The sequence below is a fragment of the Panthera leo genome, chromosome E2 (assembly GCF_018350215.1).
Source record: "Panthera leo isolate Ple1 chromosome E2, P.leo_Ple1_pat1.1, whole genome shotgun sequence".
Lineage (NCBI taxonomy): Eukaryota > Metazoa > Chordata > Mammalia > Carnivora > Felidae > Panthera > Panthera leo.
In genome coordinates, this window is record NC_056693.1 from 2400126 (window position 1) to 2423808 (window position 23683).

Here is a 23683-nt window from a genome sequence, read left to right on the forward strand (position 1 = left end):
AATGTTTATTTATTTTTAAAATTTTTTTAACATTTATTTATTATTGAGAGACAGAGACAGAGCATGAGTGGGGTAGGGGCAGAGAGGGGGGAGACACAGAATCCGAAGCAGACTCCAGGCTCTGAGCTAGTCAGCTCAGAGCCCCACACGGGGCTCGAACTCACGGACCATGAGATCATGACCTGAGCTTAACGAAATGAGCCACCCAGGCGCCCCTAGACAGAGAGAGAATCTTAAGCAGGCTCCCGCTTGCGCTTTCTCTTTCTCTCTCTCTACAAAAGAATAAAAAGAACAGTCTACAAAAGAGAAAAACCATCAAACCTGGGTGGTGGGGGTGAGAGGGCTGGCTATCGGCATCGTATCAAATAAGCAATGCCCCGTCTTGGAGAGAGCGACAATCTGTTTGTTCCTTCCAGACACAAACAGTGCAGGCTCTGCCCGAGGGTCATTATCCAAATAAGAAAGGGGACCACTGCCTTCCCAAAACGGAGACTTTCCTGGCCTGACTCTAGCATGTCTCACACTGTCCTTAACTGCCCTCTCCGTTCTGACCTTGGTGGTGTTTGTGAGGCATTGAAACCCCCCTGGTCAAAGCCAACAAGCGGACCCTCAGCAATGCCCTCCTGTCTCCCCCATGCTCTGCTTCCTCTGCCCCTTGCTCTTCCTCAGCTGCCCCACTGCTGCCACCTGCCTCATCCAACCGACAGACCACATCTGCAGCTGGGTTCATGGTGGCCCTGTCCCCCATCTCAGTCAAGACCATCACTGTAGTCAGGGTCAACAAGCAGGGTCCAGAGGTGAGCGGGTCCTTGCACAGCTCACTCCTCTGCTCCTCGTCCAAGGGGTCCTCTTGGGGTCGGCCTGGGGATATCTCCCCCCTTCCTGGACAAGGACCCTCAGTCTTCACTTGGCCACATCGCCATCCAGTGTAATGAGGGCTCTGATGCCGCCTCCTACTGTGTCCACCTTCTGCCCTGTTACCTGGGCTTCTTGATCCTGGGACCCCTGCTATTGCTTTCTGGGCAAGAAACCTGCCTGACACCTTTGGTGAAGTCAAGTTCCTCACCTTCAGTATGCTGGTGTCCAGCAGTGTCTGGGTGGCCCTCCTCCCAAGTCGCCACGGCGCCCAGTGCAAGGCCACTCTGGCTGTGGGGATCTCCTCCATCGTGGCCTCCAGCGCCAGGCCACTTGGCTGTATCTTTGTCCCCAAGTGCTGTGTGATCCTCCCTCATCCAAAGGAACACCCTTTGGTCTTTAAAGAAAAGGCCCAAGAAACCAGAAAAAAAAGGACCCCATCAGGATCGGGTTAAGATGGTGGAGCAGGATGGAGGCCCTGAGCTTGTCTTGTCCCTGAAATGCAGCTAGATCAGCACCAAGCCATTTTGAACACCTAGGAAACTGATCTTAGGATTAACACAACAATCTGCATAACCGGAGGCACAGAACTTGGCCGTCCGCGGTGCAGAGAGGTGAAATGGGGGAAAGAAAAACCGTGGAGGGTAGGAAACTGTTTTTGCAGAGAGAAGACAGAGAAAGAGAAAGGGGAGAGTGTGGCGCATTGGGGATTGTGCAAGAAAAGCACTCCCCTGAAAGCAGCTGGAGAGAAAGAGACAGAAAGAGTGAAAACACTCAGAGGGGACTGAACAAGAAATCTGTTCCCCAAAACCATTGAGGAGAAGAAAGGAGAGGGTTTCGATGCCACCAGCATTCTATAAACAGTGGAGCACAGAGTCTGAAGTTCCAGATTTCAGTGCCTGGCAGTGCTCTGGCAAGGAAATAGGACAAATCGCCAGGAGCAGGCAGTGGGGTCTGAGGGATCTGTGTGCCACACAGGGAGAAATGGTTCCCCTACTTGTAGTGCATTTGGTAGAAGCCATACAGCCTGGCCTCATCACAGGCAAAGGTCCCAGAAGACCCTGGAGAGCAGCCGCATTTGTTGGTATTGGGACAAAGACACCAGAGTGCAGTGACAACTGGTGCCAGCTGTGTGTTATGATTTGACTTAATCTCTGAACCTCTGCTGCTATGTGATTGCATGAACATTTTCTGGGGCAAGCTGGCACCTGGCCATTGATCTGTAAGACCCTCCCCCAGAGGGCTGGCACGGGTCCAAGCCACAGGGGTCTGTGGGGGTTTTCAAACACAACCCCATCTAAGATAAAACTCTGGAGGGAGGTGCCACCTAGCAGGCAGAGCTTGGACACTGACAGGGTAGAGGCAGGAAGTGAACGGAGGCCTGAGACAAAGGTAGGGAGCTTGATCATGGGGTGGTGAATGAACCAAGTTCCTGTGCTGGAGGCTAGGGAGTTGGGTGAAGTCATTTCCACCTCTCCCTCCCCCCGCCCGCATGTGCATCACATTGATCCACCCCAGTAAGCCAAGCAGCACCACCTAGTGGAAAATGGGGCCATTACACCAACCCCCACCCCACCCCCCCCGACCCCCCACCCAACTGCGCCCTCCAAGCACATCCCCTAGAAGACCACCAAAGTCACTCCACCCACTTAGAGTATGGACTACAGAACCCTTCATAGTTTCAGTCCTAGGGGAAACTGGATGTAACGTCATTCAAGTTTCATTCTGTTTGCTGGCTCGTTTATTCGTTTTCTTTGCTTGTTTTTGCTTAAATTATTTTTTTCCTTTTTTTTTTTTCTTTTCCCCCCCTTTTTTTCTTCCTCATTCTTGGATACAGAAAGATAAATTTTTATTTTTGTTTTTGTTTTTCTTACATTATTTTTTATTTTTCAAATTTTTTATTCTATTTCATTTTCTTTACTTCATTTTATTCTATTATATAAATTTTTTTAATTTTAAAAATTTACTTAACTTTTTTTCTTCTCTTTCCCTTTTTCCTCTATCATATTGAGCTTCTTTCAATAAGCTTCTTTCAAAACACACCTAAGATCTAGCTTCCTTTATTCAATTTTTTGTTTTGTTTTTAATTTTTTAAATTTATTTTATTAATATTTTTTTCTTTCTTCAAAATGACAAGGGACACCTGGGTGGCTCAGTTGGCTGGGCATCCGACTTCAGCTCAGGTCATGATCTCAGTCTGTGGGTTTGAGCCCCCGCATTGGGCTCTGTGCTGACAGCTCAGAGCCTGGAGCCTACTTTGGATTCTGTGTCTCCCTCTCTCTCTGTCCTGCCTCCACTTGTGTTCTGTCTCTCTCTCTCAAAAATAAATAAAATGTAAAAAAATAATTAACAAAATGACAATATGAAGGAATTCACCCCAAAGAAAGAACAGGAAGAAATGACAGCCAGGGACTTAATCAACACAGATATGAGCAAGATGTCTGAACTAGAATTTAAAACCACGATAATAACAATACTAACTGGGGTTGAAAAAGCATAGAATCCCTTTCTGCGGAGAGAAAAGAAATAAAATCTAGTCAGGACGAAATTCAAAATGCTATAACCAAGATGCAATCACGACAGCAAGGATGGATGAAGTAGAGCATAAAATCAGTGATTTAGGAGATAAAATTATGGAAAATAATGAAGCAGAAAAAAGAGGGAAACAAAGGCAAAAGATCACAATACAAGACTTAGAGAACTCAGTCACTTATTAAAAAGGAATAACATCCAAATTATAGAAGTTCCAGAAGACAAAAAGAGAGAAAAGGGGGCAGAAAGTTTATGTGAGCAAATTATAGCAGAAAACTTTCCTAATCTGGGGAAGGACAGAGACATCAAAATTCAAGAAGCACAGAGAACTCCCATTAGATTCCACAAAACCAACCATCACCAAGGCATATTATAGTCAAATTCACAAAATACACAGACAAGGAAAAAATGAAAGCTGCACAGGAGAAAAGTCCTTAACCTCTAAGGGAAGCAGATCAAGGTTCATAGCAGACCTATCCACAGAAAACTGGCAGGCCAGAAAGGAATGGCAGGATATATTCAATGTGTTGAATTGGAAAAAGTGCAGCCAAGAATCCTTTATCCAGCAAGGCTGTCATTCAGGATAGAAGGAGGGATAAAGAGTTTCCCAGACAAAAACTAAAGGGAGTTCATGACCACTAAACCAGCTCTGCAATAAATTCTAAGGGGAACCCTTGAGTGGAGAAAAGACAAAACAAAACAAAACAAAAAACAAAGCAACAAAGACTAGAAAGGACCAGAGAACACTGCCAGAAACACCAACTCAACAGGCAACACAATGGCACTAAATTCATATCTTTCAGTACTCACTCTAAACGTGAATGGAATAAACACTCCAATCAAAAGTCATAGGTATCACAATGACCCATTGCGAAAACAAGACCCATCTATATGCTGCTTATAAGACACTCATTTTAGACCTAAAGAAACCGGCAGATTGAAAGTAACGGTATGGAGAACTATCTATTATTCTAATGGTCATCAAAAGAAAGCTGGAGTAGCCATACTTATATCAGACAAACTAGATTTTAAAACAAAGACTGTAACAAGAGATGAATAAGGGGATTATATTGTAATTAAGGGGTCTATCCACCAAGAAGATCTAAGAATTATAAATATTTATGCCCCCAATGTGATAGGACCCAAATATATAAATCAATTAACCACAAACATAAAGAAACTCATTGATAATAATACAATAGTAGAGGACTTCAACACCCCACTTACAACAATGGACATATCATCTAAGCAGAAAATCAACAAGGAAACAATGGCTTTGAATGACACACTGGACCAGATGGACTGAACAGATATATTCAGAACATTTCATCCTAAAGCAGCAGAATACACATTCTTCTCAAGTGCACATGGAACATTCTCCAGAAGAGATCAGATAGTAGGTCACAAATAAGCTCTCAACAAGTACAAAAGTATCAAGATCATATCATGCACATTTTCAGACCACAATGCTATGAAACTCGAAATCAACCACAAGAAAAAAACTGGAAAGACTATGAATACTTGGAGATTAAAGAACATCCTACTAAAGAATGAATGGGTTAACCGAGAAATTAAAGAGGAAATTAAAAAGTACATGGAAACCAATGAAAATGAAAACACGACAGAACAAAACCTCTGGGACACAATGAAGGTGGTCATAAGAGGGAAGTATAATGCAATTCAGGCCTTCCTAAAGAAGGAAAAAAGGTCTCAAATACACAGCCTAACTTAACACCTAAAAGAGCTGGAAAAAGAACAAACAAAGCCCAGACCAGTAGGAAAAAAGAAAGAAATAATAAAGATTAGAGCAGAAATCAATGATACCGAAATTGAAAAACAAGAACAGATCAATGAAGCCAGGAGCTAGTTATTTGAAAGAATGAACAAAACTGATAAACCCCTAGCCAGATTGATCAAAAAGAAAAAGGACCCAAATAAATAAAATCAAAAATGAAAAAGGAGAGATTACAACCAATATCGCAAAAATGCAAACAATAATATGAGAATATTATGAGCAATTATATGCCAACAAATTGGGGAATCTGGAAGAAATGGACAAATTCCTATAAACATATAAACTACCAAAACTGAAACACGAAGAAATAGAACATTTGAACAGATCCATAACTAGTAAGGAAGTTGAATCAGTAATCAAAAATCTCTCAACAAACAAGAGTCCAGGGCTGGATGCCTTTCCAGGGGAATTCTACCAAACATTTAAAGAAGAGTTAACACCTATTCTTTTGAAGCTGTTCCAAAAAATAGAAATGGAAAACTTCCAAACTCATTCTATGAAGCCAACATTACCTTTATTACAAAACCAGACAAAGACCCCACTAAAAAGGAGAACTACAGACCAATTTCCCTGATGAACATGGATGTAAAAATTCTCAACAAGATACTAGCAAACTAGATCCAACAATATATTAAGAGAATTATTCATCACAATCAGTAGGATTTATTCCTAGGATGCAGGACTGGTTCAATATCCACAAATCAATCAATGTGTTACATCACATTAATAAAAGAAAGGATAAGAACCACATGATCCTCTCAATAGATGCAGAGAAAGCATTTGACAAAATACAGCATCCTTTCTTGATAAAAACCCTCAAGAAAGTACAGATAGAAGGATCATACTTCAAGATCATAAAGGCCACATATGAAAGACCTACCGCTAATATCATCCTCAATGGGGAAAAACTGAGAGCTTTCCCCCTAAGGTCAGGAACATGACAAGGATGTCCACTCTCACTCTCACCTCTGTTATTCAACGTAATGTTGGAAGCCCTAGCCTCAGCTCTCAGACAACACAAAGAAATAAAAGGCATCCAAATCGTCCAGATGGAGGTCAAACTTTCATTCTTCACCGATGACATGGTACCCTATGTGGAAAACCCAAAAGACCACCAAAAAAACGTGCTAGAACTGATCTATGAATTCAGCAAAGTTGCAGGATATAAAATCAATGTAAAGAAATCGGTTGCATTTCTATACACCAATAATGAAGAAACAAAGAGAAATCAAGGAATCAATCCCATTTGCAATTGCGTTAAAAACCATAAAATACCAAGGAATAAACCTAACCAAAGAGGTGAAAAATCTATACACTGAAAACTATAGAAAGCTTATGAAAGAAATTGAAGAGAACACCAAAAAATGGAAAAATATTCCATGCTCGTGGATTGGAAGAACAAATATTGTTAAAATGTCGATACTACCCAAAGCAATCTACATATTCAATGCAATCCTTATCAAAATAACACATAATTCTTCACAGAGCTAGAACAAACACTCTTAAAATTTGTATGGAACCAGAAAAGACCCCGAATAGCCAAAGCAATCCTGAAAAAGAAAACGAAAGCTGGAGGCATCAAAATTCCAGACTTCAAGCTGCATTACAAAGCTGTAATCATCAAGATAGTACGGCACTGGCACAAAAACAGATACTTAGATCAATGGAACAGAATAGAGAACCCAGAAATGGATCCATAAATGTATGACCAACTAATCTTTGACAAAGCAGGAAAGAATATCCAATGGAATAAAGACAGTCTCTTCAGCAAGTGGTGCTGGGAAAACTGGACAGTGACACGCAGAAAAAATTAACCTGGACCACTTTCTTACACCATACACAAAAATAAGCTCAAAATGGATGAAAGACCTAAATGTAAAACAGGAAGCCATCAAAATTCTAAAGGAGAAAACAAGCAACAACCTCTTTGACCTCGGCCGCAACAACTTATTACTTGACATGTCTCCGGAGGCAAGGGAAACAAAAGCAAAAATGAACTACTGGGACCTCATTAAAATAAAAAGCTTCTGCACAGCGAAGGAAACAATCAGCAAAACTAAAAGGCAACCGACAGAATGGGAGAAGATATTTGCAAACGACATTTCAGATAAAGAGTCAATATTCAAAATCTATAAAGAACTTATCAAACTCAACACCCAAAAAACAAATAATCCAGTGAAGAAATCGGCAAAAGACATGAATAGACACTTTTCCAAAGAAGACATCCAAATGGCTAAGAGACACATGAAAAAATGCTCACCATCACTCATCATGAGGGAAATGCAAATCAAAACCACAATGAGATACCACCTCACACCTGTCAGAATGGCTAACATTAACAACTCAGGCAAAACAGATGTTGGCGGACAAAGAGAATCTCTTTTGCATTGCTGGTGGGAATGCACGCTGGTACAGCCACTCTGGAATGAAGGTTCCTCAAAAAATTAATACTAGAACTACCCTGTGACCCAGCAATTGCACTACTAGGTATTTACCCAAGGGATACAAGAGTGCTGATTCGAAGGGGCACATGCACCCTAATGTTTATAGCAGCACTATTGACAATAGCCAAAGTGTGGAAAGAGCCCAAATATCCATTGACTAATGAGTGGATAAAGCTGTGGTATGTATGTATATATGTGTGTATATATGTATATATATAATGGAATACTGCTCGGCGATCAAAAAGAATGAAATCCTGCCATTTTCAACTACATGGTTGGAACTAGAGGGTATTATGCTAAGCGAGATTAGTCAGAGAAAGACAAATATCATATGACTTCACTCATATGAGGACGTTAAGATACAAAACAGATGAACACAAGGGAAGGGAAGCAAATATAATATAAAAACAGAGAGGGAGACAAACTATAAGAGACTCTTAAATAAAGAGAGCAAAGTGAGGGTTGCTGGCAGGGTATTGGGTGCAGGGAAGGGCTAAAAGGGTGAGGGGCATTAAGGAGTGCACTTGTTGGGATGAGCACTGGGTGTCATATGTAAGTGATGAATCACTAAATTCTATTCCCAAAATCATTATTAGAGTATATGTTAACTTGGGATGGACGGGTTGGATGGATTGGATGGATGGATGACCCCATCATACATAGCCTGTTTGTTGCAGAGAAATTGGAACCTGATTATACAAAATACCCCCCAAAATCAATAAAAAAACAAATGACTTATTTGAAAAAAAAAAAGAAATGAAAATGAAAAATGAAAAAATGAAATACAGACAGGCAATTTACAGAAGCAAAACCTGAATCATCAATGATTAGTAAAAAGCTGCTAAGTCTGATTAGAAATCAAAAATAAATTTAAACCACCATGGAGTACTCCTCATGACAATGCCAAAAACTACAAGTCTGTAATCACTGTTGACCAGGATGTAGACACACACATACACACACACACACACACACACACACACACACACACACACAGAAAGGATTGGATAAACTTGGCACCTGTTAAAGAATATTTCCAGAATGAATTCTTAAGTAAAATTAGGAAGGTATAAAGGAGTGTCAACTGGGGTGCCTGGCTGACTCAGTGGAGCACGTGACCCTAGATCTCGGGGTTGTGAGCTAGAGCCCCACGTTGGGTGGAAGGATTACTTAAAAAAATAAAAAAAAATTGTGACTTTTGAACCATGTGGACATTTTACATGTTCAAACATAAAATAAAATTTAAAAAAAAGGTCAAAACACCACCTATAAAAATAGGGAGGGGGGCATTCAACTTCTCTGTGCCTGTCTCCTCCTTTGCAAAATGTGGAAAACAACAGAATCCACCTTAAGGACTTGGTATAGAAACTCAATGAAGTCATCAATATATTGCACTTAGCAAAATCTCTAACACGTGCTCAGAGCTAAATAAAGGTTCCTATTATAAATTGATGATTTTAAAGTTGAGCTAATAATCACTATCCTTTAAGTTGCAGGGAAAATTATACGACAATAATGCAGGTAAAGCATGGGGCACATAATAGGCAATTAATAAATAACCACTACAACTTAAGATTCTCTGGAGAAACAGACCAATAGGATATATATAAAGAGATTTCTTTTTTTTCTTTTTTTAAAATATAATTTATTGTCAAATTGGCTAACATACAGTGTGCTCTTGGTTTTGGGAGTAGATTCCCGTGATTCATTGCTTACATACAACACACAGTGCTTCTTAGGACCAATCGGCTCATGTGTTTATGGGGTCTGAGAAGACCCACAGCTTGCCATCTGCTCGCTGGAGACCTATGAAAGCCAGTGTTGTAAATTCCACACCAAGGGGTCAGCCTGAGACAGAATTTGCCCCTTCCTCAGCCTTTTTTGTTTTATTCAGGCCCACAGTGGATTGGGTAATGGCAACCAGGAAGGCAGGGTCTTTGGCTTTACTCAGTCTACTGATTCAAATGCTAACATCTTCCGCAAACACCCTCACAGACGCACAGAAATCACCTTTTTTTTTTTTTTCCAGAGTTTATTTTTAAGTAATCTCCACCCAACGTGGGGCTTGAAGTCACAACCCCGAGACCAAGAGTCACATACTCCAGTGCTGAGCCAGTCAAGAGCCCCTCAGAAATCATCTTTAACCAAGTATCTGAGCAGCCCATGATCCAGTCGAGTTGACGCATAAAATTAACCACCACAATCACCAAAAATGGGGGTGAGGTTAAGATTTATTTTAAAAGTCATACATGACCATATAACTAGATGTCACAAAAATGATGGGTCATGGGCTATAGTCAGACTCCGGATGTGTCTGGCCAACACAGTGTTTGCAAAACAATTTCTATCAGTGCCCGTCTCTAAAAATAGAGACGCTTTCCACATGAATTGGCGTTCCTTGGGGTGAAAAAAAATCACAGTTTAGGGGAATTCTAGGTAAGTCTGCATCCCCACATAGCAGCACTCTGCTGGAGATGTGGGATGGATTCCGTCCACAACTATCCCCATCGCTCTCTATGTCTCACACCCTGCCAGCACCCCTCGCTTGCAGCATTTGCCTGCCCCGCACGGGGAGCCGAGTTTGAGAACGCCTGCGTGCAAGCAACACCCCTCAGCCCGGCTGAGCAATTGCGGGATGTGGCCACCAGGTGGCACCATGGCTGTGTGCTGCTCAACCACTAGATGGCACTCGATAGCTTTAGGAAAAGCAACTACCATCTGCCGAGCTCCTACTGTGTGCTGGGAGCATCAGATGTGACTTCCTTAAATCCTCACAAGTGTACATAGAGAGTTGTGCCTCCTATATGGTGGCGGGGTGGGGGGGGGGGAGGGAACTGAGGCTCAGAGAGAGGCCCCATTTATAAGACCGGACAAAGCATCTCTCTGGGTGGCCAGAAGGGTTCAAGGCCATACTGGGTGTCAAGCGTTCAGCCTAACTTCTGCTGCACAGTGTGTGCTTGGCAAATGGCACTTAGTTGCTATATTATTACCACAGTTGCTTGGTTATTATTACCAGATGCATCTGACCGTCAGTTCTGCTGGTTGCTCCCAACAGTGAAGGAACCCTGACATTGAGCTGGTCCATAGCCACCCTGAGTCAAGGCTACCCTTCTTAGCCTCCCTCACAGCCCGTGTTAATGGAACACGGGCAGAGTGATGTATCCCCTTTATGCCCACTTTCATCCGATCTCTCCCTTCCTTTAGATTGCACGGCACTTCCTCCCAGAAATCCTCCCTGGGGTAACCCCCACTCTGCCTCCCCTCTCCCAGCTTGGGTGGAGGAAGCATTTATTAGCTCGTGGTCCCTCAGGATCCTATACTTTTCCTCATCTCAGAGCTTTTCACACTCACGGCTGCCCATTCGTTTGTCTGCCCAACCTCTGCCCACACCACCTCACCCCAAAGGACTCTGAGGTCAAGGAACGAACGAGGAAATTCTTCTTGGGGTAGAAGAATCTCTACCCCTGTGGTTCCCAATCTGGACTGAGCACCTGAGGAACTCTTTCTTCTTTCCAGCTTGGTTATCACTGGCACATGATACTGTGTAAGTTTAAGGTGCACAGTGTGTTGACTGGATACAATTATACTGCAAAATGGTTAACACCACTGTTAGCTAACACCTCCATCTAATCACACAAATACGATTTCTTTAAAAAAATTGGAGCAGGGGCGCCTGGGTGGCGCAGTCGGTTAAGCGTCCAACTTCGGCCAGGTCACGATCTCGCGGTCCGTGAGTTCGAGCCCCGCATCGGGCTCTGGGCTGATGGCTCAGAGCCTGGAGCCTGCTTCCGATTCTGTGTCTCCCTCTCTCTCTGCCCCTCCCCCGTTCATGCTCTGTCTCTCTCTGTCCCAAAAATAAATAAAAAACGTTGAAAAAAAAAATTAAAAAAAAAAAAAAAAAAAATTGGAGCAGCACCACCTGGGGCCAAATGAAGCCCAGTGTCTGGGATGGAGCCCCCCACGTGATTCCAAACTGCGTGAGGTAAAGGAAAAACTGTTATAAGGGTGCTGTGCAGACCCTTGGCTATTCTGTCAAGGTCCTGTTAGAGTCAAAAGAAAGAAGGGATCTTTCTTGGGGGAATGGGGCCCCAGGAATCTAGAATGGGGTCACATGTTCCAGTTAACACCAATTGTAATGCCTTTTGGGTTTTTTCCCCACTTGCCACCACAAGCAGTTCTCTGACACCAGCTGGGGGTCCTACAATTTCAACTCTTTTTTAAAAAATTCCTTTTAATGTTTATCTATTTTTGAGAGAGAGGGAGAGAGACACAACGCGTGAGCAAGGGAGGGGCCGAGAGAGAGAGAGAGAGAGACATAGAATTTGAAGCAGGCTCCAGGCTCTGAGCTGTCAGCATAGAGCCCGATGCGGGGCTCAAACTCAGACCACGAGATCATGACCTGAGCCGAAGTCAGACGCCCAACCAATTGAGCCGCCCAGGCGCCCCCAATTCAACCCAATTCTAACACCTTACCAGAAATAGCGTGACATCCCACAGTGAAGGACTCAGTCCTACAAGACTGGCCCCCCAACCTTCATACACCAATCCAGGTTGTCTCCTGTGCTTCTGGCCAACCGGCTGTCAATCAGAGGTTCCCACGACGCCCTCCTCAGGTTCAATTAATTTGCTAGAGCAGTTCACAGAATCCAGAGGAACATTTTACTCACTAGATTAGTGGTTTATGATAAAAGCACAGAACTTGAGAACAGCCAGATGTAAGGGATGCTCAGGACCAGGTACGGAGAAAGGGTGTCTGGGTCTCTCCCACATCTCCACATGTTCACCAACCTGAAAGCTTTCAGAACCCCATGCTTTTGGGGTTTTAGGGCGGCTCCATTATATAGGCATGATCAATTAAATCACTGGCCATTGGTGTTTGATCCAACCACCAACTCCTCTCCCCGCCCAGAGATCAGGGGGGTGGGGGCTGGAAGTTCCAACCCTCCAGGACTTGGTCAGTTCTCTTGGCAACCAGTCCCATCCCTACGTGCTTTCAGAAAGTCACCTCATGAACATGTTCAAGGCACCTTCATCACTCAATTCCAAGGAAATTCCAAGGTTTTAGGAGATCTGTGCCAGAAATGGGGATGAAGACCAAACAAATTATTTGTTATTATAAATCACACATGTATATCGCTATGTAATCACTGTAACATCGGAGGTAGAAAACAGCAAGGCTCACGGGAGGTTCTGACATTCAGCGGACGAGCAGGCTATACACTTGTTTTGTGGCCCTGCCCAAGTGGGACAGCCCGCTCTGGGCTGGATTTTCTTGTTGATGAAACGGGGATTGTCGAGAGTAAACTACATTCTTGGGGCGACGGCGAAGGTGCGGTAACGTAAGTGCTTTACCCACTTTGGCACATAGTGAATATTCAGTACATGACAGCTACTATTAGCAATATGAATTGTATTAAACAGATACTATGTGTCATCTCGGTAAGCAATTAGGCGCCAGCCACTTCACATTTACTATCAGAAGAAAAACAACTGAAACCACCACCAACGGTTATTGGACTCGTGTGGCGGGCACTGTTTTTAAGAGCTGTAGTTATTAGCCTGTTTACTCTGTGATAATCCCGGGAGGTGACATAACCCACCGTCCTGAACAGGAGGACTGCTCGCCATCACCTCCGTAGCCAGGTAGCTACAGAGCCAAGATCCTGAGGCAGGTCGGCAAGCACTGTGTGGACTCACAACAGGATGCATCAGATCAAGCGGCAGGAGGGGAAAGACAGCACAGAAGGGGGTAAACGACGCCACTTCAAGATGTGCCTCCTTGACACGGCAGACACAAGACAAGCTCTAAAAACAGAGTAGAGGCTACCCCTTTTTTTTTAAATTTTTTTTTAACCTTTATTTTTGAGACAGACAGAGCATGAACGGGGGAGGGGCAGAGATAGAGGGAGGCACAGAATCGGAAGCAGGCTCTGGGCTCTGAGCTCTGAGCCGTCAGCCCAGAGCCCGATGCGGGGCTCGAACTCACAGACCGCGAGATCGTGACCTGAGCTGAAGTCGGCCGCTTAACCAACTGAGCCACCCAGGCGCCCCGAGGCTACCCCTTTTTAATCTCTAGGAAACCCTGGACCAATGGCAAAGGCTGGACTTCAGTCTGCACTACAACCCACTCTTGCTTACTGTGCTTTCCCTGGTGCCCTCCCGTAACTAACGCCCAGGAAAATCTTTTTTCTTCAGTTGAAGATGGTATTGAAGGCAATAGCTTCTACCATTTCACAGTTACTGTTTCCCTGAGTCTCTCCCGTCTGCACAGGAGGTGTGTATGTTATTAAACTTTTGTTTTCCTCCTGTTAATCTGTCTTATATCAATTTATTTATTTATTTATTTTAACGTTTTATTTATTTTTGAGACAGAGAGAGACAGAGCATGAACGGGGGAGGGGCAGAGAGAGAGGGAGACACAGAATCGGAAGCAGGCTCCAGGCTCTGAGCCATCAGGCCAGAGCCCGACGCGGGGCTCGAACTCACGGACCCCGAGATCGTGACCTGAGCTGAAGTCGGACGCCTAACCGACTGAGCCACCCAGGCGCCCCTGTCTTATATCAATTTAATTATTAGACCAGCCAAAGAACCTACAGGGGAGGTTCCGCCTGGGAGTGAAGTGAGGTCCAGGTCTCAGTATTTTGTTTGGTCTATGAGAAACACTCCAAATGGCAGCTCACATCAGCATTAATAAAGCAGGAGCATGGTCCAGATCACTGGTCAGTTTGTTTTTTTAAGCAGCCCAGCTATTATTGGGGTACATGGGTAGCTCTGTTGGTTGAGCATCTGACTTTGGCTCAGGTAATGATCTGGTGGTCTGTGAGTTCAAGCCACACTTAGGGCTCTCTGCTGTCAGCGAAGAGCCTCCTTCAGATCCCCTGTCCCCTCTCTCTGCCCCTCCCCTGCTTGCATCCTCTCTCAAAAAAAAAAAAAAAAAAAGGCAGCCCAACCATTATCAAATGACTTCTTGCCTAAGTGAGGTGGGGGGGGGGGGGGGGAGGGCGGGTAACAACAGGCTCTTTCAATACCTTCCCCAGCCCACCCTCCACAGGAGTGCTGTAGTTGGAACACTACCAGCCCAGCCTAATTCTAGATCAGACCTAATGGGGGGTGGGGATAAATCATAATAGCATTAGAGGGAATTAGATTATTTGGGGTTGGGGGTCATAGGTTGAAGGCACAACACGGCCCCACATCAGGGCTCCTGGCTTCTGCACAAGTTGGCTACAAATTCAGAGGGTCCCACTAGTATGGGGCTAGTGGGCTCCCAGAACTCAGGAAAGCACCATACTTACAGTTACAGTTTTATTATAAAAAATATGTTGGGGAAGACAAAATTTCCTTTACCCTTCAAAGGCTTTTCTGGCTGGTCTAAGAATTAAACTGACATGAGATAGATTAATAGGAGAAAAACAAATTTAACTTTGAACACACGGGATCCCCACATACATAAAAGAGAGAGGTTTCAAGACAGAAAGGTAAGATGAGGTACCCATGCCATCCTGAGCTAAAGAGTGGGATCGGGGGCTGGGGCTTCAAAGGGGAGCAGGGCAATGAGAACAGATGTTTGGTAAGTAGATGTTTGCCCTGCCATACAGATGGGTCACTCAGGTAATATTTATCTCTGGTAATAACGCTTATTCTGGAAAGACCCCCAATTTAGATTCTTCTAGGCAGTTAAGGGAGGGGTAAGTTTCTCCTGAGCCTGCAGGATCTTGACTGCCTTCAACTCAAAATAGTCCACATGCCAAACTGGCACCTTTTGGGGAGCCTTGCAAGGAACACCTTCACAATTATTTAGATGAAGGGGTTAGTTACTGAATGAAGGAAGGCAAAGTAGGCAAAGACCTCTTTAGGACTTAGGAATGAAAACATTAATGACAGAGCACAACAGACCTTTATAGATGACCTGGTCAGTGTTTCTCCAACCTAATACGTTAGAATCTTCTGAGGAGTTTTAAAACACAATGCACTGGGTCACAACCACCACAATTTGAACTCATCTCCAGAGGTGGATCTGAGCACAGTATTATTTTTTAAAATTTATTTATCATTTTGAGACAGAGAGAGAGACACACACACACACAGTGTGCATGTGCAGGAGAGACAGAGAGAGGGAGAGACAGAATCACAAACAGGCCCTGCACTGCCAGCATGGAGCCTGATGCGGGGCTCGAACTCATGAACTGTGAGATCATGACCTAAACTGAAGTTGGACACATAACCAACTGAGCCACCCAGACGCCCCGCACAATATTATGTTCTTTAACAGTTCCCAAATGGCTCTGATGTAAAACCAAGACTGAGAACCAATGAATGTACAAAGTTGTGGGTTTTTTGAAGATTTTTTTTTTATTAAAAAAAAAAATTTTTTTTCATGTTTATTTATTTTTGAGACAGAGACACAGCATGAGCAGGGAAGGGGCAGAGAGAGAGGGAGGCACAGAATGTGAAGCAGGCTCCAGGCTCTGAGCTGTCAGCACAGAGCCCGACGCGGGGCTCAAACTCACGAACCGTGAGGTCATGACCTGAGCCGAAGTCGGACGCTTAACCGACTGAGCCACCCAGGCGCCCCGAAGATTTTATTTTTAAGTGCTCTCTACACCCAACATGGGGCTCAAACTCACAACCCCAAGAACAAGAGTCACACGCTCCACCAACTGAGCCAGCCAGTCACCCTGTACTGTTTGTTTTTAAAATCTTTTTAAAAATCTTTTTAACTTTTTTTTTTTTTGAGAGAGAGAGAGACAGAGGAGAGAGGGGGAGGGGAAGAGAGAGAGGGAGACACAAAATCTGAAGCAGGCTCCAGGCTCTGAGCTGTCAGCACAGAGCCAGACACGGGACTTGAACTCACAAACCACAATCGCTTCTCGGCCTTTTGGCTAAGATCAAGTGTGAACTCACAAACCACAAGATCATGACCTGAGCTAAAGCTGGATGCTTAACCCACTGAGCCACCTAGGTGTCCCTGTGTACTAAGTTCAATTTTTTTTAAATTTTTTTTTAACGTTTATTTATTTTTGAGACAGAGAGAGACAGAGCATGAACGGGGGAGGGTCACAGAGAGAGGGAGACACAGAATCCGAAACAGGCTCCAGGCTCTGAGCCATCAGCACAGAGCCCGACGCGGGGCTCGAACCCACGGACCGTGAGATCATGACCTGAGCTGAAGTCGGACGCCCAACCGACCGAGCCACCCAGGCGCCCCCTAAGTTCATTTTTAAGATGAAACTTCATATACTGCCCCAAATGGAAACCCAGTATCACCTGCCATAAAGATAGTCTTAACAGTAAATACAATGAAAAAAGATATAACCTGATAAAAGGGATTGGTAAGCGTTAAGCTGCTACAGATAAACTTACCTCTTCACTGAGAAAGCCTGAAAGAGAAATGAAAAAATAACTTCCTGACCACAGGATTTGGGCCTCCAGAGGTCATGAGGGGCACTGACCTAGTTAAACCCTGATTTCAGAGACAGGGCAAGGGAAACATGACTTAGCCCAATTTTGCTAGACAATTAAAAAAAAAAACAAAACTGGAGCGTCTGGTTGGTTCAGTCGGTTGAGCATCAGACTTCGTCTCAGGTAATGATCTGGAGGTATGTGGGTTCGATCCTGGTGTTGGGCTCTGTGCTGACAGCTCAGAGCCTGGAGCCTGCTTTGGATTCTGTGTCTCCCTCTGTCACTGTCCCAGACCCACTCACACTCTGTGTGTCTTTCTCAAGAATAGATAAACATTAGGGGCGCCTGGGTGGCTCAGTTGGTTAAGCATCTGACGTCAGCTCAGGTCGTGATCTCATGGTTCGTGAGTTCAAGCCCCACGACAGGCTCTGTGCTGACAGCTCAGAGCCTGGAGCCTGCTTCAGATTCTGTGTTTCCCTCTCTCTGACCCTCCCCCAATCACGCTCTGTCTCTGTCTCTCTCTCAAAAATAAATAAACATTATGGTGCAGCCACTCTGGAAAACAGTGTGGAGGTTCCTCAGAAAATTAAAAATAGACCTACGCTATGACCCAGCAGTAGCACTGCTAGGAATTTACCCAAGGGATACAGGAGTACTGATGCATAGGGGCACTTGTACCCCAGTGTTTATAGCAGCACTCTCAACAATAGCCAAATTATGGAAAGAGCCTAAATGTCCATCAACTGATGAATGGATAAAGAAATTGTGGTTTATATACACAATGGAGTACTACGTGGCAATGATAAAGAATGAAATATGGCCCTTTGTAGCAACGTGGATGGAACTGGAGAGTGTGATGCTAAGAGAAATAAGCCATACAGAGAAAGACAGATACCATATGGTTTCACTCTTATGTGGATCCTGAGAAACTTAACAGAAACCCATGGGGGAGGGGAAGGGAAAAAAAGAGGTTAGAGTGGGAGAGAGCCAAAGCATAGGAGACTCTTAAAAACTGAGAACAAACTGAGGGCTGATGGGGGGTGGGAGGGAGGGGAGGGTGGGTGATGGGTATTGAGGAGGGCACCTTTTGGGATGAGCACTGGGTGTTGTATGGAAACCAATTTGACAATAAATTTCATATATTTAAAAAAAATAAAAGTTATAAAAAAATAAATAAACATTAAAAAAAGGCAATGAAGGCATATCTGAGACTAAGAATAAGATGTTGGATACAAAGGGAGGGTAAGGTGGGGTGAGGAGAGGGACACCAGACCTTCTGACTGTAATTCAAAGTGACCTCCAAGTCAACTGAGCTCCCCCTGGTTATTTTACAGATGACGCGAAAGATGGACAGGACAGCTTGCCCAAGCAAAGTTAGGGCCAGTGCTTGGACCAGAGTGAGAATTAGAAGTCCGTCCCCATAATTTTCCACTTGAGGAAACTCAGAGCTCCTCAAGGACGAGAACTGACCAGGGTCGTGCAGCAGTGGACGTGACAAGGGCAGATTTCTGGAATTACAGGGTCCTACCACCAAACCCCGTAGCATCCCACCGGTTAGACAGTCATTGGCTGTGTGCTGAGGAGCAAGATTAACGTTCACAAAACCCACTACGCCCATTTCTTAAATCAACACACCGAGACTCCAGAGTAGGCGAGGGACTTGTCCAAATCCCCAAACCAAAGATGACGACGATGACAATCAGACACTAACACTTGAGAGGTCACGGTGTGCGGGGCACTGTCCTAAGGTTCCATTAGAGAGTCAAATTCTATCATCCCCCTCAATTTGGGGGAAACGGAGGCACAGAGTGTGTGCACCTTGCCCGGGGTCTCAGAGCTAGTAAGGGGCAGAGTAACTCCAAAGATCATTTCACAAAAGGGGAAACTGAGGCCTACAGAGGACGAAAGGGTCCCAACCCAAACTCCCCGTCGCAGAAGGGGTGGGGGGTGGGGGTACAAGTAGGCGACTCAGAATCTACGACACCTTCAAATTTGCCCTCTTCCCCTCGATGGGAGCTATGACGTCACATGTCGGTGAGTGGGGGCTGTTACTAGGAGCTTGGGCATTGCATTCGGAAACCCGGGGGTAACCGGGGGTCGCACTCACCTCCGGAGGCACTTCTTTGGAGCCGGCACTTCTGGACTCCTGATCGAGGGCCGGAGCGCCCCGCCTGCGCAGACTCGGCGTCCCTCCACCAGCGCGACCTGCGACACTGCCCAGGCAACCGAGGCTCACGGACCCCTGGACACCACGGACCGCGAATGCGCGCGGCCAACTCAACGCGCATGTGCGCCCCCGACCTGTCGTTCAAAGCCTGCGGTGTGGCATCTCTGCCAGTCGGAATCCTCCTTCCAGCCTGGCCCCGCCTTATGCGTCAAGCTTCTGGCGTCTGGCTGTCTCCAGGGCAACCATCAGACTGACGGCCTAGGAAAGCGAGGCCCAGAAACTTCTGGGTGTCGTAGACTCAAAGGGGCAGAGAAACAGGAGGTGCCTGGGAGTGAGAAAGGTCTCCGACGCAGGAGTCCCCGCCTCCTTTCCCTGGCCCAGCTTGCCAGGTCCTGCCACAGTGCCGACCCGTTCGCGAGCCTTGGGGTCGGTTGCAGGGGGCTCTGCCCTCACAGCGGGCATCGCAGAGCGGGCCGCGGTCGCCATGGTAATACCTCTGGCTCGCCGCCCGCCCCTTGCGTGGTGACGTCATGCGCCGAGGGAAGGCAGTGGGCGCATGCGCCTAAGATGGGAGGTGTGAGGTTGAGCGGTGGGCGGGGCCGGGGAGCGGGGCGGGGCCGGGGAGCGGGGCGGAGCCGGGGAGAGGGGCGGGGGCGGGGAGCGGGGCGGAGCCGGGGAGCGGGGCGGAGCCGGGGAGCGGGGCGGAGCCGGGGAGCGGGGCGGAGCCGGGGAGCGGGGCGGAGCCGGGGAGCGGGGCGGAGCCGGGGAGCGGGGCGGAGCCGGGGAGCGGGGCGGAGCCGGGGAGCGGGGCGGAGCCGGGGAGCGGGGCGGAGCCAGGGAGCGGGGCGGAAGGGACTCCTCTGACCGGTCAGTTTAGGGTGCTTTCTTTTCAGAAAGTGCTCAGAGACTTCGCTGCAGGTTGTTCACTCGTTTTTACTTGCTCCCCATTTGTTTTGTTTGCTCCGCACTGGTTGGAAACCTAGACTTTCCATGTCAAGCCTGCCTCCAGGCAAACTAGGTCCCTTTGAGCTCTCAGGAGCATCCCACCTCCCCCTGCCTGCTCTGGGCCTTGATGACAGGTTCGTGCTATCCGTTGATTCATCTAACAGGTCGTTATTAAATGTCTGATAAATGCTGGTGCCAGGGAGACAGCTATGACCAAACAAGGAGCTGGCTGCAGACTTCTTGTTTTGAGCAAGTAGAGAAAAAAGTGAACCCATGTTTTTCAACCTCGGTATAATTGACATTTGGGTCTGATTATTCCTTGGGGTGGGAGCTGTCCTGTGCATTGTAGGGTGTCAAGCAGCATCCCTCTGCCCACTAGAGGCCAAGAGCAACACCCTCAGCCCTCCCACTAGTCTTGACAACAAAAAATGTCTCCAGACACAGCCAAATGTCCGCTCGGAGGCAAACTCAGTCCCGTTGAAGAACCACTGCTTTTTAAGGGGGTTTCCTAGGGGTACCTGGGTGGCCAGTTGTTTAAGCATCTTACTTCGGCTCAGGTCGTAATCTCATGATTTGTGAGTTTGAGCCCCACATCAGGCTCTGTGCTGACAACTCAAGGGCCTGGAGCTTGCTTCAGATTCTGTGACTCCTTCTCTCTCTGCCCCTCCCCTGCTTGCATTCTGTTTGTGTGTCTCTCTCTCAAAAATAAATAAACATTAAAAAAAAATTAAGGGGTTTTCCCAAGCACTGGTCCTATTTTCAAATAACTTGGGCACCTCATAAACTCTCACCAGGTGATTAAAATCTGATGTCTGGGTATTTGAGGGTTGCTACCAGAGTGGATCTTTAAGGTTCGCATCACAAGAAAAAAAATATGTAACTACATGTGGTGATGGAGGTTAAGTAAACTTATTGCAGTGATCATTTTTCAATATATACAAATACCAAATCATGTTGTACACCTGAACTAATAGAAGGTTATATGATAATTATACCTCAGTAAAACTTGGGGGGGGGGATCTGATATTGATTGCTGAGATGAGCTGGCATATTAACAAAACTCAGTTTAGATCAAGTTTAAGAGAGCCCCACTTCACCACCACCAGCACCACCATCAAAGGGAAGGTGATTGGGGGCGCCCAGGTGGCTCAGTCAGTTAAGTGACTTCAGCTCAAGTCATGATCTTGCAGTTCGTGAGTTCGAGCCCCACACCAACCTCTGTGCTGACAGCCTGGAGCCTGCTTGGGATTCAGTGTCTCCCCTCTCTCTGCCCCTCCCCTGCTTGTTCTCTGTCTCTTAAAAATAAATAAATGTTAAAAAAAATTTTTTTAAGACGGGAAGGTGACTGGATGTACAAAGGTCATAAAGATACGCGTTCTTTTTATTAAGGTAGCAACCCAGTCTGTATGCAAATTGCTGTAAGAAATGATGACAGCTTCCTTGAGCTCAGACACAGTTGTGCCAACCCAGTGACACCCCCACCCCCTTTAATTCAGGACTTTAGTTGACTTGGAAAACTAGTTTTACATGCTCAAGTAGTCACTGGGGCTCAAGGATGTGAAATTACCCTCAGTGTGTGCAATCACCCTCTGAAGAGTATAGTCAAGCCTTTGTTTCCTTATTGACTGCCTTCCCACTCTTCCTTTAAGTGGATTTCCCACCAGGGGGCGGGAAAGGTGGCATCCTATTTGCCAAGAACAAACATAATCACATTTTGAGATAGAGAAACCGAAGAACTCCATAAAAACCTACTTCTTGCTCCTTTTCTATTCTTGCTAGGGCCTGCTAGGGCACCCCCAACTTCACACATGCTTCATATTGCAAATAATGTATGTCCTCCTTGTAGGGGACAAGGAGTTAATGATTTCTTTGGAACTGGCAAAATCTAATGAAGGACCAGGGGAAAATGACCCAATAAAGCCGCCATATGCTCATTCTAGATCTCCACCACTGGGGCTAGACCTCTCTATGCCAAGATCTGGCTCCAGGGAATAACACCTGAGCCCTGGTCTTTGCTCTAACCAGTTCCTGGATGCCTGAGAGGACCTGTAGTCCAGACCACAATCCTCAATAAAAAACCCCAGACCTCAAGCAAAACCGAGGCTCTCACCTTCCTGAGTCTCCTGCACACTGTGTCTATACCTGCACTCTCTACCTTCAATAAAGTCTGCTCTCACAGCCTGCCAGCTCACATTTGGTTTCTATCCTGTGCACAGCCAAGGTCCCTCGTGGCTGGTCCTGGAGGACCCCATCTGGGTCCTCAGACTGGCCTGCCGGCAAGTGTCTCATCATACTGGACAAGACCCAACTGACCGTGAGATCATGACCTGAGCCAAGATCAAGAGTCTGGTGCTTAATGGACTGAGCCACCCAGGCACCCCAATCAGATTTTTTTTTTAATGTTTATTTTTGATAGAACATGTGAGCAGGTTAGGGGCAGAGAGAGAGGGAGACACAGAATGGAAGCAGGCTCCAGGCTCTGAGCTGTCAGCACAAAGCCGGATATGGGGCTCGGACCCACAAACCCACGTGAGATCATGACCTGAGCTGAGTTGGAGACTTAGCTGACTGAGCAACCCAGGTGCCCCAGCAGACACGAGTTTTAAGTGACTCCTGGGGTCACTGATGTTCCCCATCCTCTCTCTCAGAAGCACTGGCTGGTGTCCAGGGCATTGGAAAGCCCATGGCAGGCACAGTGCTTTCTAAAATGCCTGAACCAGGGCTCCTGGCTGGCTCAATCAATGGAGTGTGTGACTCTTGATCTCAGGGTTGTCAGTTTGAGGCCCATGTTGGGTGTAGAGATTCCTTAAGATAAAATAAAATCTTAAAAAAAAAGCAGAACGACAAAAATGTATTAAATTCGAATGGGTAAGACAGCTGTAAGAATGGACTTTTTCACTTGTTTTAGTCTAGAAAATTTCTACCTTCCAACCGCTCTGCAAGAATGCTTGTCGTTTTGCTCCTCCTTGAAAGGACAAATTGAACATTGTAGGTCTGTAGACACGTACTAACAACAAAACAAAAAAATAAAAATAAAAAATAAAAATAAAAACAAAACAAAGCTTCGGTTCCATCAGACCAAATGAGTGTACATTTGTATGTCTTAAAGTAGTTTTTTTTTTAATGTTTATTCATGTATTTTGAGAGAGATAGCATGAGTGGGGAAGGGGCAGAGAGAGAAGAGAGAGAGAATTCCAAGCAGCCTCCCCGCTATCAGCATGGAGCCCAATTTGGGGCTTGATGCTACGAACAGTGAGATCCTCACCTGAGCCGAAATCAAGAGTCAGATGCTTAACCAACTGAGCCACCCTGGTGGTAGTTTTAATTAGCCATTTTAATGAACTTTGTGATGAACAAATGACTGGTTCTGATCATGATAATCAGAGGGCTTCTACTCTGTCAGTACCCCCATTTTGCAGATGACAAAATGAGGTACAGGGAGACAATAATTTCCCCAAGGTCACAATCCAGTAAGGGGTGGCCCCGGATCTGCACTCAAGAAACCCGTCTCCTCCTTAGAGCCCAAGCTCTCAACCAGGACTA

At 45.7% G+C, this 23683-nt stretch overlaps 1 protein-coding gene across 3 annotated transcripts in view; it reads right to left on the reverse strand.

Moving 5' to 3' along the window:
• Positions 1-19627, reverse strand: part of LOC122207622 (zinc finger protein 582) — a 122306-nt gene extending 102679 nt beyond the window's left edge. For all 3 annotated transcript variants that reach the window (XM_042917710.1, XM_042917702.1, XM_042917703.1), the window contains exon 1: positions 19136-19627. In XM_042917710.1, coding sequence (XP_042773644.1) covers positions 19136-19316 — 181 coding nt within the window. In that variant the 5' untranslated portion in view covers positions 19317-19627. The remainder of the gene's footprint in view (positions 1-19135) is intronic.
• Positions 19628-23683: the final 4056 nt, after the last annotated feature.